At 37.7% G+C, this 14018-nt stretch overlaps 1 protein-coding gene across 1 annotated transcript in view; it reads left to right on the top strand.

The window, feature by feature from the left end:
- Positions 1-14018, top strand: part of LOC127661271 (phosphatidylinositol phosphatase PTPRQ-like) — a 68765-nt gene that overhangs the window by 3631 nt on the left and 51116 nt on the right. Inside the window, 3 exon segments of the mRNA XM_052151906.1 lie at positions 2742-2902; positions 6852-6966; positions 10511-10737. Of these exon segments, the coding sequence (XP_052007866.1) occupies positions 2742-2902; positions 6852-6966; positions 10511-10737 (503 nt within the window).

Genomic DNA, 14018 nt, shown 5'->3' with positions numbered 1-14018 from the left:
AATTTAATAGAATTAAACCACACCATATTGAACCAAATTGAACTGAACTTTACAAACTCAACCAAAATAAACTGAATGTGATTGAATTGGATCGTACCATCCTAAACTTAATTAAACTGAATTGAATTATGCCAGCTTAAATTTAACCTAACATTGAATGTAACTGAATTGCAACAAATCCCAAACTGAATTGGACTGAATTGAATCAAACTTACTCCAAACTGAACCAAACTGAATTGACTGCAATTTAAAAGAATTGTAGCAAACTGAATTGGACTGCATTGAATTAGACTAAACTAACTCAACTGAAATTAACTGAATGTAATTGAATTGTAACAAATTTCAAATTGAATTGGATTGAATTGAATCAAACTTACTCCAAATTGAACCAAACTGAATTGAATGTAATTTAAAAGAACTGTAGCAAACTGAAGCAAATCGAACTGAATTAAATTGCACCAAATTGAATTGAACTGAATTAATTGCATTGAATTAATTATCATTTCATCATTTGGCAGACGCTTTTATCCAAAGCAACTTACAGAGCCCTTATTACAGGGACAATCCCCCCGGAGCAACCTGGAGTTAAGTGCCTTGCTCAAGGACACAATGGTGGTGGCTGTGGGGTTCGAACCAGCAACCTTCTGATTACCAGTTATATGCTTTAGTCCACTATGCCACCACCACTCCACAACTGAATTGAACCAAACTAACTCCAAACTGAACAAAACTAAATGAAATGTAATTAAATGAATTGTACCAAACTGAACTGAATTGAATTCAAATTGAGTTGAACCAAAATTAATTTAATTACATTGAATTTAACCAAAATAACTGAACTGAAATTAATTGAATATAATTTAATTAAAAAAATTCCTAATTTAATTGCATTGTACCAAATTAACTTCAAACAAAACCAATCTGAATGGAATTTGATGGAATTGTATCAAACTGAATAAAATCGAACTAAATTGAATCGTACCCATTCGAATTCAAACCAACTGAATTACTTGCACTGGATTAAACCAACCTAACTATCCAAACTGACCCAAACTAAATTAAATGAATTGTACCAAATTGAGTTGAACCAAACTGAATTGAATTACTTTGAACTGAGATGAATTTAATGTAATTGAATTGAACCAAACAAACTCATTACATTAATGTAATGTTATGAAATTGAATTGTACCAAATTGAACCAAATCAAACTGAACAGTATCAAATTGAGGTGGGAAAAAAATGGAATTGAATTGCATTGAATTGAACTCATTGAACAATGCGGTTTTCGTCCTGGCCGTGGAACGACGGACCAGATCTTTACTCTCGCAAGGATCCTGGAGGGGGCATGGGAGTATGCCCATCCGGTCTACATGTGTTTTGTGGATCTGGAGAAGGCGTATGACCGGGTCCCCCGGGAGATACTGTGGGAGGTGCTGCGGGAGTACGGGGTGGGGGATCCCTTCTTAGGGCGATCCAATCCCTGTACGTCCAAAGCGAGAGCTGTTTCGGGTCCTCGCACGAAGTCGAGTTCATTCCATGTGGGGGTTGGTCTCCGCCAAGGCTGCGCTTTGTCACCAATCCTGTTTGTGATATTCATGGACAGGATATCGAGGCGTAGTCGGGTGGGGAAGGTGTGCTTGGTTCGGTGGGCTGGGGATCTCATCGCTGCTTTTTGCAGATGATGTTGTCTTCATGTCATCATCGGTCCGTGACCTTCAGCTCTCACTGGATCAGCTGGCAGTCGAGTGTGAAGCAGCTGGGATGAGGATTAGCACCTCTAAATCTGAGGCCATGGTTCTCAGCAGGAAACCGATGGAGTGCGTACTCCAGGTAGGGAATGAGGTTTTGCCCCAAGTGAAGGAGTTCAAGTACCTCGGGGTCTTGTTCACGAGTGAGGGACAATGGAGCGGGAGGTTGGCCGGAGAATCGGGGCAGCGGGGCGGTATTGCACTCGCTCTATCGCACCGTTGTCACGAAAAGAGAGCTGAGCCGAAAGGCAAAGCACTTCGATCTACCGGTCAATTTTTGTTCCTACCCTCACCTATGGTCATGAAGGTTGGGTCATGACCGAAAGAACTAGGTCGCGCAGTACAAGCGGCCGAAATGGGCTTCCTCAGAAGGGTGGCGGGCTTCTCCCTTAGAGATAGGGTGAGGAGCTCAGTCATCCGTGAGGAGCTCGGAGTAGAGCCGCTGCTCCTTTGCGTCGAAAGGAGTCAGTTGAGGTGGTTTGGGCATCTGGTAAGGATGCCCCCTGGCCGCCTCCCTAGGGAGGTGTTTCAGGCACGTCCAGCTGGGAGGAGACCTCGGGGAAGACCCAGGACTAGGTGGAGAGATTACATCTCCACACTGGCCTGGGAACGCCTCGGGGTCCCCCAGTCAGAGTTGGTTAATGTGGCTCGGGATAGGGAAGTTTGGGGCCCCCTGCTGGAGCAGCTGCCCCCGCGACCCGACTTCGGATAAGCGGTTGAAGATGGAGGTATGGATGGATGAACTCATTGAACTGAACCGGATCAAACTGAATTGATTGTACCAAATTGGATTGAATTGAATAAAACTGAACTAAATTAAATTAAGTGGAATTTAAATGAGCCAAATTTACTGAAATGATTGAATAAAATGGAACCAAACTGAACCAGACTGATTTCGAACAGATTGAATCAAATGAACCTGAATAGTATTACAGCGTTGAGCTTGTGCCTTTATATATGTGCTTGCATTTGCTTATTTTGCTGTGTTTCAGTCCCTGCCAGTCCTGAGGGCCTGCATGTTATAAGCGTGTCACCTCGTGCTTTTTCACTATGCTGGTTGATTTCACCTCGATGTGACAAGAACTACCAGCTCCAACTGTTCCCTGACCAGGGCAATATCAGCATCATTAGCACACCGGACAACTACATCCAGGTGCAAACCCTGAGTCACTCACCTGCAGCCGTATGCCAGGTGTCAGGTAGAGGTGTATCTGTGTCAGCTGGGCGGAGTGGGAAAGGTAAGAGAGCAGGGGACAGAGTAAAAGAGAGAGAGAAGGCCATTAATCATACTACTGATAGCTACAGTAGAAGGACTAGTTTGTCACTGATCACTTACAAACTATCCATTAGTTACCTGGTTATCCATTCAGCATTTCTTTCTTAGTGAGGGGCATCATGCCATCCTGTCTGGCGCTACTGGTTATCTTGTATGCGGGCATCGGTAGAATTCAGGTAAGCAATGTTTTACATTGCATGAGTTTTGCAGTACACGCCATGCTTTAAACAAGTGTGCACTATATGCTGTATTGAATCCTTAAGATAGATTTCGTCAAATAAACTTTTGCTGACCTTTCAAACACTCACACACACACACACACACACACACACACACAAACTGTGCTGCTGGTGTGACGCCGCACGACCTCAGAGGAATTCAGCAACTGGCTTGAATTTTTTTAGAAGGAAGAAATAGGACAAAACTGGCACCCAAACAAAGAGTTGTGTGTGTGACAAATATCATTCTGTGTATCGACCCTTCTCATTTTTGTTTGAAGAATTGCCATTTTAGAGAAATTTGTAAAGCATCCGTTACTAAACATACTTTAGCATTATCTATTAATAGCATCTATTATCCTGGATTGACAAAAAATGTTTCTTTGTCGTTCATGTCCATCAAAAGGCTTTCTCTGAATTTTATGAGAATCATCTTTCATCATTTTGTCTGTCGCAAAAGAAAAAACAAACATGTACTTTTTATTATATAATCCATTTGTCTAATAGAATTATAATAGAATTATACTTAATTATATTATGCTATATAATTATATTAAATGTTATGTATGAGTCTACTGTAATGCTGAACAAATATTATTGCAGTTTTTTTATATAAATATAATATATGTATTTTTAAAATCAAAATTTTTTTCAATATTTTAAAAGTTTAATAAAAAAAAATTATTAAAAAAAATTGCATTAATATATATATTGTACCCTGCGATGGACTGGCGACCTGTCCAGGGTGTCCCCCGCCTTTCGCCCAATGTTAGCTGGGATAGGCTCCAGCCCCCCGCGACCCTGTACACAGGATAAGCGGTTGACGATGGGTGGATGGATGGATATATATAGTATATACTGTGTATATCAGGCATGTGCTGTGGCCTTTGAGACTGGGCAAGCATCAAAGATTTTGAATACACATTATTAAACGCTGTGCCCAAAACACATTAAACGAGTGAGTGTAATGTCAATGTTATTGACATAAATGTTTGCCTTAGAACCCACCAGTCAACGGAAACAATTATGTCACAGTGGCACACTTCATGACCAAATCGTTTTAAATTCAGGACAGTAATATTGCCCTTATCACACAAATGAAAGTACAGAAAATATTGAGCCGAGCATGTTCATGACCATTAAATCATTCAATGAACCATAGTGCCAGAAGAGCTTGTTTTGACAAAGAAAAAGTAAAGATTGCCTGTTACAAGTTTCAACATTGTAGGCCTCACCCATTACTCTTCCCACAGTTCAGAACCACTGGAATGGACAGCAGCAATGAACTAATCTGACCACCAAAGACAACAATCTTAACCTGAATGCACAAGGCCTCCATTAATATATGTTTTTAAACATAAACTGTGCCTCTATGTTAGAACTATAAAACAGACATAACACAAGAAGGACATGATTGCCAGATCAATATTTCATAACCTCATACAAACAAATAACAATGACCTAGTGTTAATAATACAGATTTTTAATAACTATATTAACTTATCTTTACATTGCGAATGAACATCTCTGTCACTTTATTGTAAAAGTTCTGAAAGCCTCTCTTTATCGAATTTTAATTGAAATTAACTTGACGGCAAATCGATGCTTACACTGCAGATTTCCATTTAAGCGCTTAATAACGCATTAGGTATGTGAACTTGAACGCGTTGTTGCAAAACTAAAATCTAGCCTATCAGATAGCGTGACTGGAGGAAGGAGCTTCTGGTTGTCTTACTCATTTTGGTAAGCATGCTTACCTTGGCCATTTATGGTAGCGGGTGTGACTTTGAATTAACCTACAGTGTTGAATGAAAGGGCAGTAAACAATGCATTGAATAAGAGAAAGCATAACATAAAGTGCATATAGCTGAAGGTGGCGCCAATGCGAATTAATGAATAACTGTCTGTGCTGTGCAGAGAGAGAGAGAGACTGAGCATGTGCGATTACCTGCGTCTGTCGCAACTCCCAAACAGAGATGCTGTAGTGTGTTAGTCAGCTTGCTGATAGATTTCCTCACAACGTGGAAACTCCGGTATTGGCTACACGCCATGAATATGTTTTTGTTTTTACCGTCTGTTGTGACTCGTAGCTGTGATAAGCCTTAATGCTGACGTTGTTAGTTTAACTGTATTTGTTGTGGTAGTAATTTAAGCGATCATGGAGTGAGAGACAAAGAAACCATTGCTGACTGACGTGCGCTGCCTCAATTCACGTCGAACTTTACTGGCTCATAACAGTTAAAAGTATTATTTTGTTGCCACCTGCTGGCTAAAATCTTTAATGTCACAGGGGAAAATGAAAAGACATACATATATCTCTTAACGCATATGCACTGCTCTTACACTTTAGTTTAGAAAGCCACAAACACAAGCGGAGTGATAGAAAGAGTGATGCGTCAAAGTGCTGATGGTGTGAGATATCAGCACTCACTGAACATCTCTCGTATATATGAGAGTGTGTGTGTGTATATGTGCGTTTATGTGTGCATATAATTTTTAATTATGCAATTTAAAAAAAATATTATTAAAATTCTAATATCACATTTGTACAGATAGATTTGATTTTCAATACTTTATTACAGTAATGAGAATGAGATTTTGATGTGGTGAATTGTCTCAATGGAATGGGGGGTGTCAGGGTGACACGAGACTTTCATTTCTTCAATTTCATTGTGATGTTCACCCTGTGGTATCCTTGTGAAGATGGATTATATATTTCCGTGTTATCTTGTTTGGTGGTGTTGTCGGCTATTTTAACTTCAGACCTGACGAGACTATTCTCTTTCTGGAACAAATGGTGTGACATCACCCAGGTAATCTAGCCCACTGCTGTTGCATTACTCAACAATCCTTGTGTCAGTCAACATGTGACAAAAGAGAAAACGTTTCCGTGGCCATTGGATTTAAAGTCTATAAAGTGAGAGAGAAAGATTGTTAATTGAAATGTGATGACTCTTCAATGACTTGATGCACAACAGTTTCTACACTTAAATTGTGCATTTACACTGAAAGATCAAATCTAATTTTCATTGTTTTGATGTTAATATGTAATTCTGTCCATCCTGACCAATTTCCAGATTTTTCGTACATGTAAAAAGTGTGTGTGTATGAGGAGGTGTCTGATTAGTTTCATGCATTATTGATGATACAGTATTGATGATACATTGTGTTTTTGAGGGCAGTTTGATTTTGGGAAAATATTCAGCCAGGTTTGGTGAATACAAGTCATTGTCTTCAGTCAGGATTTAATATTATGATCAATCAAACATTGTGATTTATTCACAATTTATTTTGTTCTTTGAGAAGGAAGAGTTTTAGTTTATATACATTGAATGTTAAGCTTTAGACATGACTCAGCAAGTTTGTGTGAGATAGCATTACCATCAAATATATATAAAAAAAAAAGATATACTTTACCATTCAATACAATAAATGACATTAAAATACATACTATAATACAAAGAATAACTCTGAACCTCAGTTGCATTGCTGCACTGTCAAAAATGTCACATATTAAAAGATTTGAAAAGAGCAATTATGCTGCCAATATATGTTTATTCTTGATGTAAAGTCCCCATCATTCCTGTGTGTATGTTTATATGTCATAGGCTCAAGTGTCCAGTGTAACCCCCGGTACATCATTCACCGTCACGGTCAATGCGGCCGCCTCTTCGGGGTTCAGTTCACCTGTCAGCCGAATACTCGTCACCACTTATGAGTCTCGTAAGTGTGTGTGGTCATTTGTAAACCACTATCCTCTTTTAATTAAAATGTATGCTTTCATCTGTTGATTTATTTTTATATTCCAGATAGTTAAAGGTGCTGTTAGCGATTTTAGCCATTCTACTGTGCACTAGTGTAATGTAGGCTGGCAACAAGGTAAACGAAGAGACGATGATGTAGTGCGCTGATCCCAAGTATAGTTTATTCACAGTGCTTTCAAATGTTAAACAAAAAAAACATAAACTTGACTTGACTTCACTACCAAACAACGTTACATTAACAATACTCGACAATGGACAATGGCAAACATGAGGGTTAAATAATTGGACAAGGGATAACACATGACAATTAAAACCAATGAGCACTTAGAACTCTGCTAGAAGACTGCTAACAACCTAATGAAACAATCAACCAATGAGGGCAACACACAAGAACGTGGGAAACACATGACAAGATCACATGACTAGGAAACAGGGACTAACATGGCATGGAACTAATTTAAATGAAAAGACATGAACAAAAACACATTCAATCCTGACAATGAGACTGACCTGTTTAATTAGCCACGCCCCTCCACTTCAAAGGTACCAAATGAGCTTTACTGAGACCGGAATTATGCCGAAACATAAATAACAGCAGCAAAATTTCACCCTCTACTGACAACTGTTATGAACAACATGGCATGAAAATGCCATTAAGCCTCAATAATTCTCTGAAACTACAATACTATGAGAAAGCACAAAACGATTGACAGGACGAAAGCATCAGAGACTGCGGCCAATGGACAATTTTTTTTTGCTGTTTACAGAGGCTAGAGCAGTCACCGAGAACGTGAGATATCTCATCTTCCATGTTGTAAGAACGTTCTTTTATATGCCTTTCCATGAAAAATTGCTTTCAGCACCTTTATCCCAAAAATTCTGTAATCATTTACTTACCCTCATGTCGCTCCAAACCCAAATTACTTTCTTATGTGGAACAAAAAAGGTCATTCGAAAGAATGTTAGCCTCAGTCACCATTCACTTTCATTTAAATGGAAAAAAAGATGCATACCGACAGGCTTGGGGAGTAATGGAATACATGTAACGGAATTACGCATTTAAAATACTAAATATTAGTAACTGTATTCCAATGTATTCCTAGTTAATAATAAATAGTTGGTAATCAGAATACAGTTACATTCCAAAAGTATTTTGATTACTAAAGAGATTACTTTGCATTTTATTGTCATTTGTTTAATTTAATATTTAGTCTATTCAGTTGGAATACATTTATCCATAGGTGTAGCAATCTAAAGTGCATTTAAACAGTGGTGAAACACTTTCTTATGATGTGCTACATTCATACATGCAGACAAAGAAGTACGTTTGAAGTTAAAGAAATAGAAATAAACTTTGTGTAAATTGTCATGTGAACATTTTGCTTTATGCTATGCTAAAATGTTACTTCTATTTTTCTTTTTTTACATGCACACGTTACCTGACACGATAAGAAAATCCACATTAGATCATAATTTTTTTTCTCTAGTAAGATTATTATTATTATTATTATTATTATTATTTTTCAGTAAAATATCTAAAGTGCTTCAAACAAGATCGATATGCTTCATCTTGTTTTAGAAGCAACACTGCATAAGAGAATGTATTTTTAACATGTGTATTTTTGTCTTACTGTACTGACAGAGTTTTTATTTTCAAAACAAGTTAAAACAAATCTACCAGTGCTGAAGAAGTAATCCAAAGTATTTAGAATACGTTACTGACCTTGAGTACTCTAACATAATATGTTACAAATTATATTTTACTGCATGTCTTCTGTAATCTGTTGTGTAATTCATTTGAAAAGTAACCCTCCCAACCCTGCATATCAGTTTGGAACAATGTGAGGGTGAGTAAATGAAACTTTCCATTTAGGTGTGATGCTCATGGGTTCTGTAATATTTTATCCACTGGCAAAAAACTATATAAAATAGATATTTCTGGATTGCATAATGTACAAAAAATGCCGTAAATGTTTTTTTTAATGCTATTTACATTTACCCAAATTGACAAAAATTAAAAATGCAAAAGCAAAAATGCCACCGTGTCTTTGTGTGTATCATCTCGTATATTTTATTCCATGCCAAATTAAATATATCGTCATACCAGTTATTGCTTCTGATTTTATTTGATTGGTAATAATCTAAAAACTATATTTTAGTATGAAGTATTTTACGTGAAGATATGACATATATTGTATATGTATATTATAAGTGCTGGGTAGTAACAAATTACATGTAATCAGTATTATGTAATCAGATTATGAAAATCAAGTACTTGCAATTGGATTAAATTACATTTTAAAATACTCATAATCAGACTACAGTTACTTTTTAATGGATTACATGATTACATGTTAATTAGGTAACTGAAATCATACTGAAATGCAAGTGATATCAAATAAAAGAGTTAGGTTGGAAGTAATCCAAAAGTTATTACTTAGATTAGATTACCCTCCAAATGTAATCTGCGAGATTGCATCAGTCCCCGATTACGATTCAGACGTAATCTACCCAGCACTGTATATTATATTATGGTCATTATTCATTACTGTGGTATAATTATATCATCAATGTACCATCTGACACCACTTACTACAACACTTTTTTGTAAAGGTGTAACCACTGACAAAAGTGCATAAATCTATATATGCTTTATTTGCCATTTGAGATGATTGTTTGCATTTATATTATGTTTGCATAATTGATGTTAATTCCAGTTAGCAGGCTTTGATAGGTTGGTATCAGATTCCCTGGGTGCTGGTTGTTTGGCATGAACAGGTCACGCTTTTTCATGGCTTTATATTGTCATTTTACTAAATGGCTGACACCTCCAGAACAACAGACAGCAGTTATCAAGCCAATCATGCAGTGAATGACCTCTGAATATGAACCTGACTATAATAATGACCAGGACAATACTAAATGTAACAAAGCTGCTTTAACAGCTTTGATTCTTACAGCAAGAATAAACATATATTGGCAGCATAATTGCTCTTTTCAAATCTTTTCATATGTGAAATTTTTAGCATTGTTGCTGTTAGTTTTATGGAAACCCTGAACCACAAGGTGAAAAAAAATTCACTAGATGAAAAAAAATATTTTAGGTGTCTTAGTGCCTTCCTAAGCGTATGTCCATAAAAAAAAAATATCTGAATTGTTTTTCTCTGAAATTTTAAAATAATAATAATCAAAAAAAAATATTCCAGTGAGAAAAGAAAAATTCAAAAAGAGGGGAAAAAATGCAAAAAAAATATATATATATTTTCAGATTATGTATTTATAATCTTACTTATATATATATATATATATATATATATATATATATATATATATATATATATATATATAATAATCTTACTAAAGAAAAACATTTCATTTAGAGATTTTTTTTATTTTTAAAAAGCAAGCTGTTTAATAATACAGAGTACTATATTGCATATCTCACAAATGCTCATAGTTCAACTCTTTACACTATTATTTTTACTTTCTATCTTTATCTGCAGTGCCAGCACCCCCCTCTAAACCTGAGGGTGAGAGAGTGGGTTCGACTGGTATCCTGTTGTCCTGGCGGATGCCCATGCCCCTTGACCCTAGCATTCACTCATTCATCATCAGATACAAAGAAATGTGTCCATTCTCTGACCCTACTTTCACTGAGATCACTAAGAGCCTGGACATCCCAGAAACCCTGCTGAACACCCTCACACCTGGAGCTACGTATAACATTAAGGTACACACATTTAAATTCTTAATTTAGTACCACAAGATGAGACGAAAGCAGGCATGAGACTGATGTTTAGTGGTCTAAAGCACATAACTGGTAAACTGGTAATCAGAAAGTCTCTGGTTCGATCCCCACAGCCACCACCATTGTGTCCTTGAGCAACTAACATATGTATATATACAGTAATTCATTATAATGAATTACATGTTGTGCCAATTAATTAATCGTAATTAAATGCATATATATATATATATATATTTGCTGAGAAGGTCCCTCCAATAACAATAATTCAATATATGATGATGAAATAATTATAAGTAGTTATATTTAAATAATCCCCGCGACCCTGTACACAGGATAAGCGGTTGACGATGGATGGATGGATGGATGGATGGATGGATGGATATTTAAATAATTACAATATATACTTTAGGTGGCCAAAAGTTTAGAATAATGGACAGATTTTGCTGTTTCGGTAGGAAATTGGTACTTTAATGCAGCAAAGTGGGATTCAACTGATCACAAAGTATAGTCAGGACATTCTATTTGAAAAAAGTCATTTTTGATCAAATCTAGACAGCAGCATCACTTCAACATCTTATCCTTGAGTAATCATGCTAAATTTCTAATTTGGCACTAGAAAATCACCTGCCATTATATCAAACACAGTTGAAAGATATTTGGTTTGTTAAATGAAGCTTAACATTGTCTTTGTGTTTGTTTTTGAGTTGCCACATTATGCAATAGACTGGCATATCTTAAGGTCAATATTAGGTCAAAAATGTTAAAAACGAAACAGCTTTCTCTAGAAACTCATCAGTCTATCATTGTTTTGAGGAATGAAGGCTATACAATGCTTGAAATTGCCAAAAAACTGCAGATTTCATACAAAGGTGTAACTACAGTCTTCAAAGACAATGGACAACTGACTCTAACAAGGACAGAAAGAGATGTGGAAGACCAGATGTGCAACTAAACAAGAGGATAAGTACATCAGAGTCTCTAGTGTGAGAAATAGACACCTCACATGTCCTCCGCTGACGGCTTCATTGAATTCTACCCGCTCAACACCAGTTTCATGTACAACAGTAAAGAGAAGACTCAGGAGGACTTATGGGAAGAACTGCAAAGAAAAAGCCACTTTTGAAACAGAAAAACAAAAAGAAAAACTTTCTGCTCTGACAATGTTCCCCAACTCTGAGGATTGTTTTTTCCAGCAGGACAATGCTCCATGCCACACAACCAGGTCAATCAAGGTGTGGATGGAGGACCACTGGATCAAGACCCTGTCATGGCCAGCCCAATCTCCAGACCTGAACCCCATTGAAAACCTAAGGAATATGATCAAGAGGAAGATGTATGGCTACAAGCCATTAAACAAAGCCGAGCTGCTTGAATTCTTTTGCCAGGAGTGGCATAAAGTCACCCAACAGCAATGTGAAAGACTGGTAGAGAGCATGCCAAGACAGATGAAAGCTGGGATTGAAATTGAGGGTTATTCCAACAAACATTTATTTCTGAACTCTTCCCAAGTTAAAACATTAGTATTGTGTTGTTTAAAAATTTCCTGCAAATAAATGTTCTAAATGAAAATATTTATATTTGGAATTTGGGAGAAATGTTGTCAGTACCTTATAGAATAAAACTAAAATGTTCATTTTGGGGGCCTGGTTAGCTCAGTGAGTACTGAGGCTGACTACCACCCCTGGAGTCGCGAGTTCGTATCCAGGGTGTGCTGAGTGACTCCAGCCAGGTCTCATAAGCTACCAAATAGTGACGGTAGAGTCACATGGGTTAACCTCCTCGTGGTCACTATAATGTGGTTCTCGCTCTCAGTGGTGCACGTGGTTAGTTGTGTGTGGATGCCGCGGAGAATGGCGTGAAGCCTCCACACACATTTTGTTTCTGCGGTAACAGGCTCAACAAGCCACGTGATGTGTATAGATTGACGGTCTCAGACGAGGAGGCAACTGAGATTCGTCCTCCGTCACCCGGATTGAGGCGGTCACTACACCACCAAGAGGACTTAGCACATTGGGAACTGGGCATTCCAAATTGGGGAGAAAAGGGGAGAAAAAAAATGTGTTAATTTCATTTGTGCTGCCCTTCTGACCCGCATACTGGCAGGCTTTTCCCCACCTCTCTAGGGCTTGGAAGGGGTACGAGGGGATGGAAAAACAACTCAAAAAAGAAGACGAGAGGGAAAGGGCAAGGCAGAGGGACAGTAAGAGAGAGAGAGAGAGAGAGAAAGAGAAATACTTGCTCACCGGTTCCCAGACACGCCGTCGCCTGGTCCTCGATCACTCCTCCCCGGGCGGACTGGAGCCAGTCCTCCGACCCCTGGCAGATGGAAGGCCCCTCCGAATTTTGGCGGCCAGTAGGGAACTACTCTACCCCTGGCAGTGGCTCCACCACTTCAGGCAGCTGCCAGCTAGCGGCTCCTCCCCTCACGGATGGTAGCCATTCCTCCGTGTTCAGGTGGATGGCAGCAACTGCTCTGTCCCCCGGTGGATGACCGCGGCTGCTTCCCTGGGTGGACTCCACAACATCGCTTCCCTCCTCCTTCCCGGGTTTCGGCACTAATGTAACAGGGTTCACAATGGGAAAGGAGGAGGAAGGAACCGCCTGAACAATCAAAGTAATATTTTATAAGAACTTAAAATAAAAGACACAAAAACATAAATGCACACATTCACAGCTGCATGTGGCTCTCTCTCTCTCCCGAACTGCCACATTCCGCTGCACTTATCCCTCTACTCGGCACAGAGATGATAGACCTTTTTTATTTCAGAAATTAAAACCATTAATCATTTCCAATTTCTTTCATGCCTATGTGGTACATTGTTTTGTCATCTATCTAATACCACAGAAATTAAAGGAACATTCTGTGTTCATTACAATTTAAGCTCAATCAACAGTTTTTGTGGTATAATGTTGATTACCACAAAAATAAATATAAAAATCTGGGTTCCATTGAGACACTTACAATGGAAGTGAATGGGGGGTTAATCTGTAAATTTTAATATACTCACTGTTTCAAAAGTATATCCACAAAACATAAACAAAATATGTGTTAACGTGATTTTAGTGTAATAAAATCACTTACTAACCTTTTCCGTCAATTTTAAAACTTCAATAACATGATGATGTAATGTCAACAAACACTAAAACCCTTAAATGACCATAAAAATGATGTTTTAAACAACTTAACTGCTCAAATAATACATGAGTGAGAGAATAAATATTTAGTGCTAAATTATAAGTTTCATATTTCTGCCTTTAAACCC

The sequence above is a fragment of the Xyrauchen texanus genome, chromosome 21, assembly GCF_025860055.1.
Source record: "Xyrauchen texanus isolate HMW12.3.18 chromosome 21, RBS_HiC_50CHRs, whole genome shotgun sequence".
In the NCBI taxonomy this organism is placed as follows: Eukaryota; Metazoa; Chordata; class Actinopteri; order Cypriniformes; family Catostomidae; genus Xyrauchen; species Xyrauchen texanus.
This window is presented reverse-complemented; position numbering and strand designations above follow the sequence as displayed.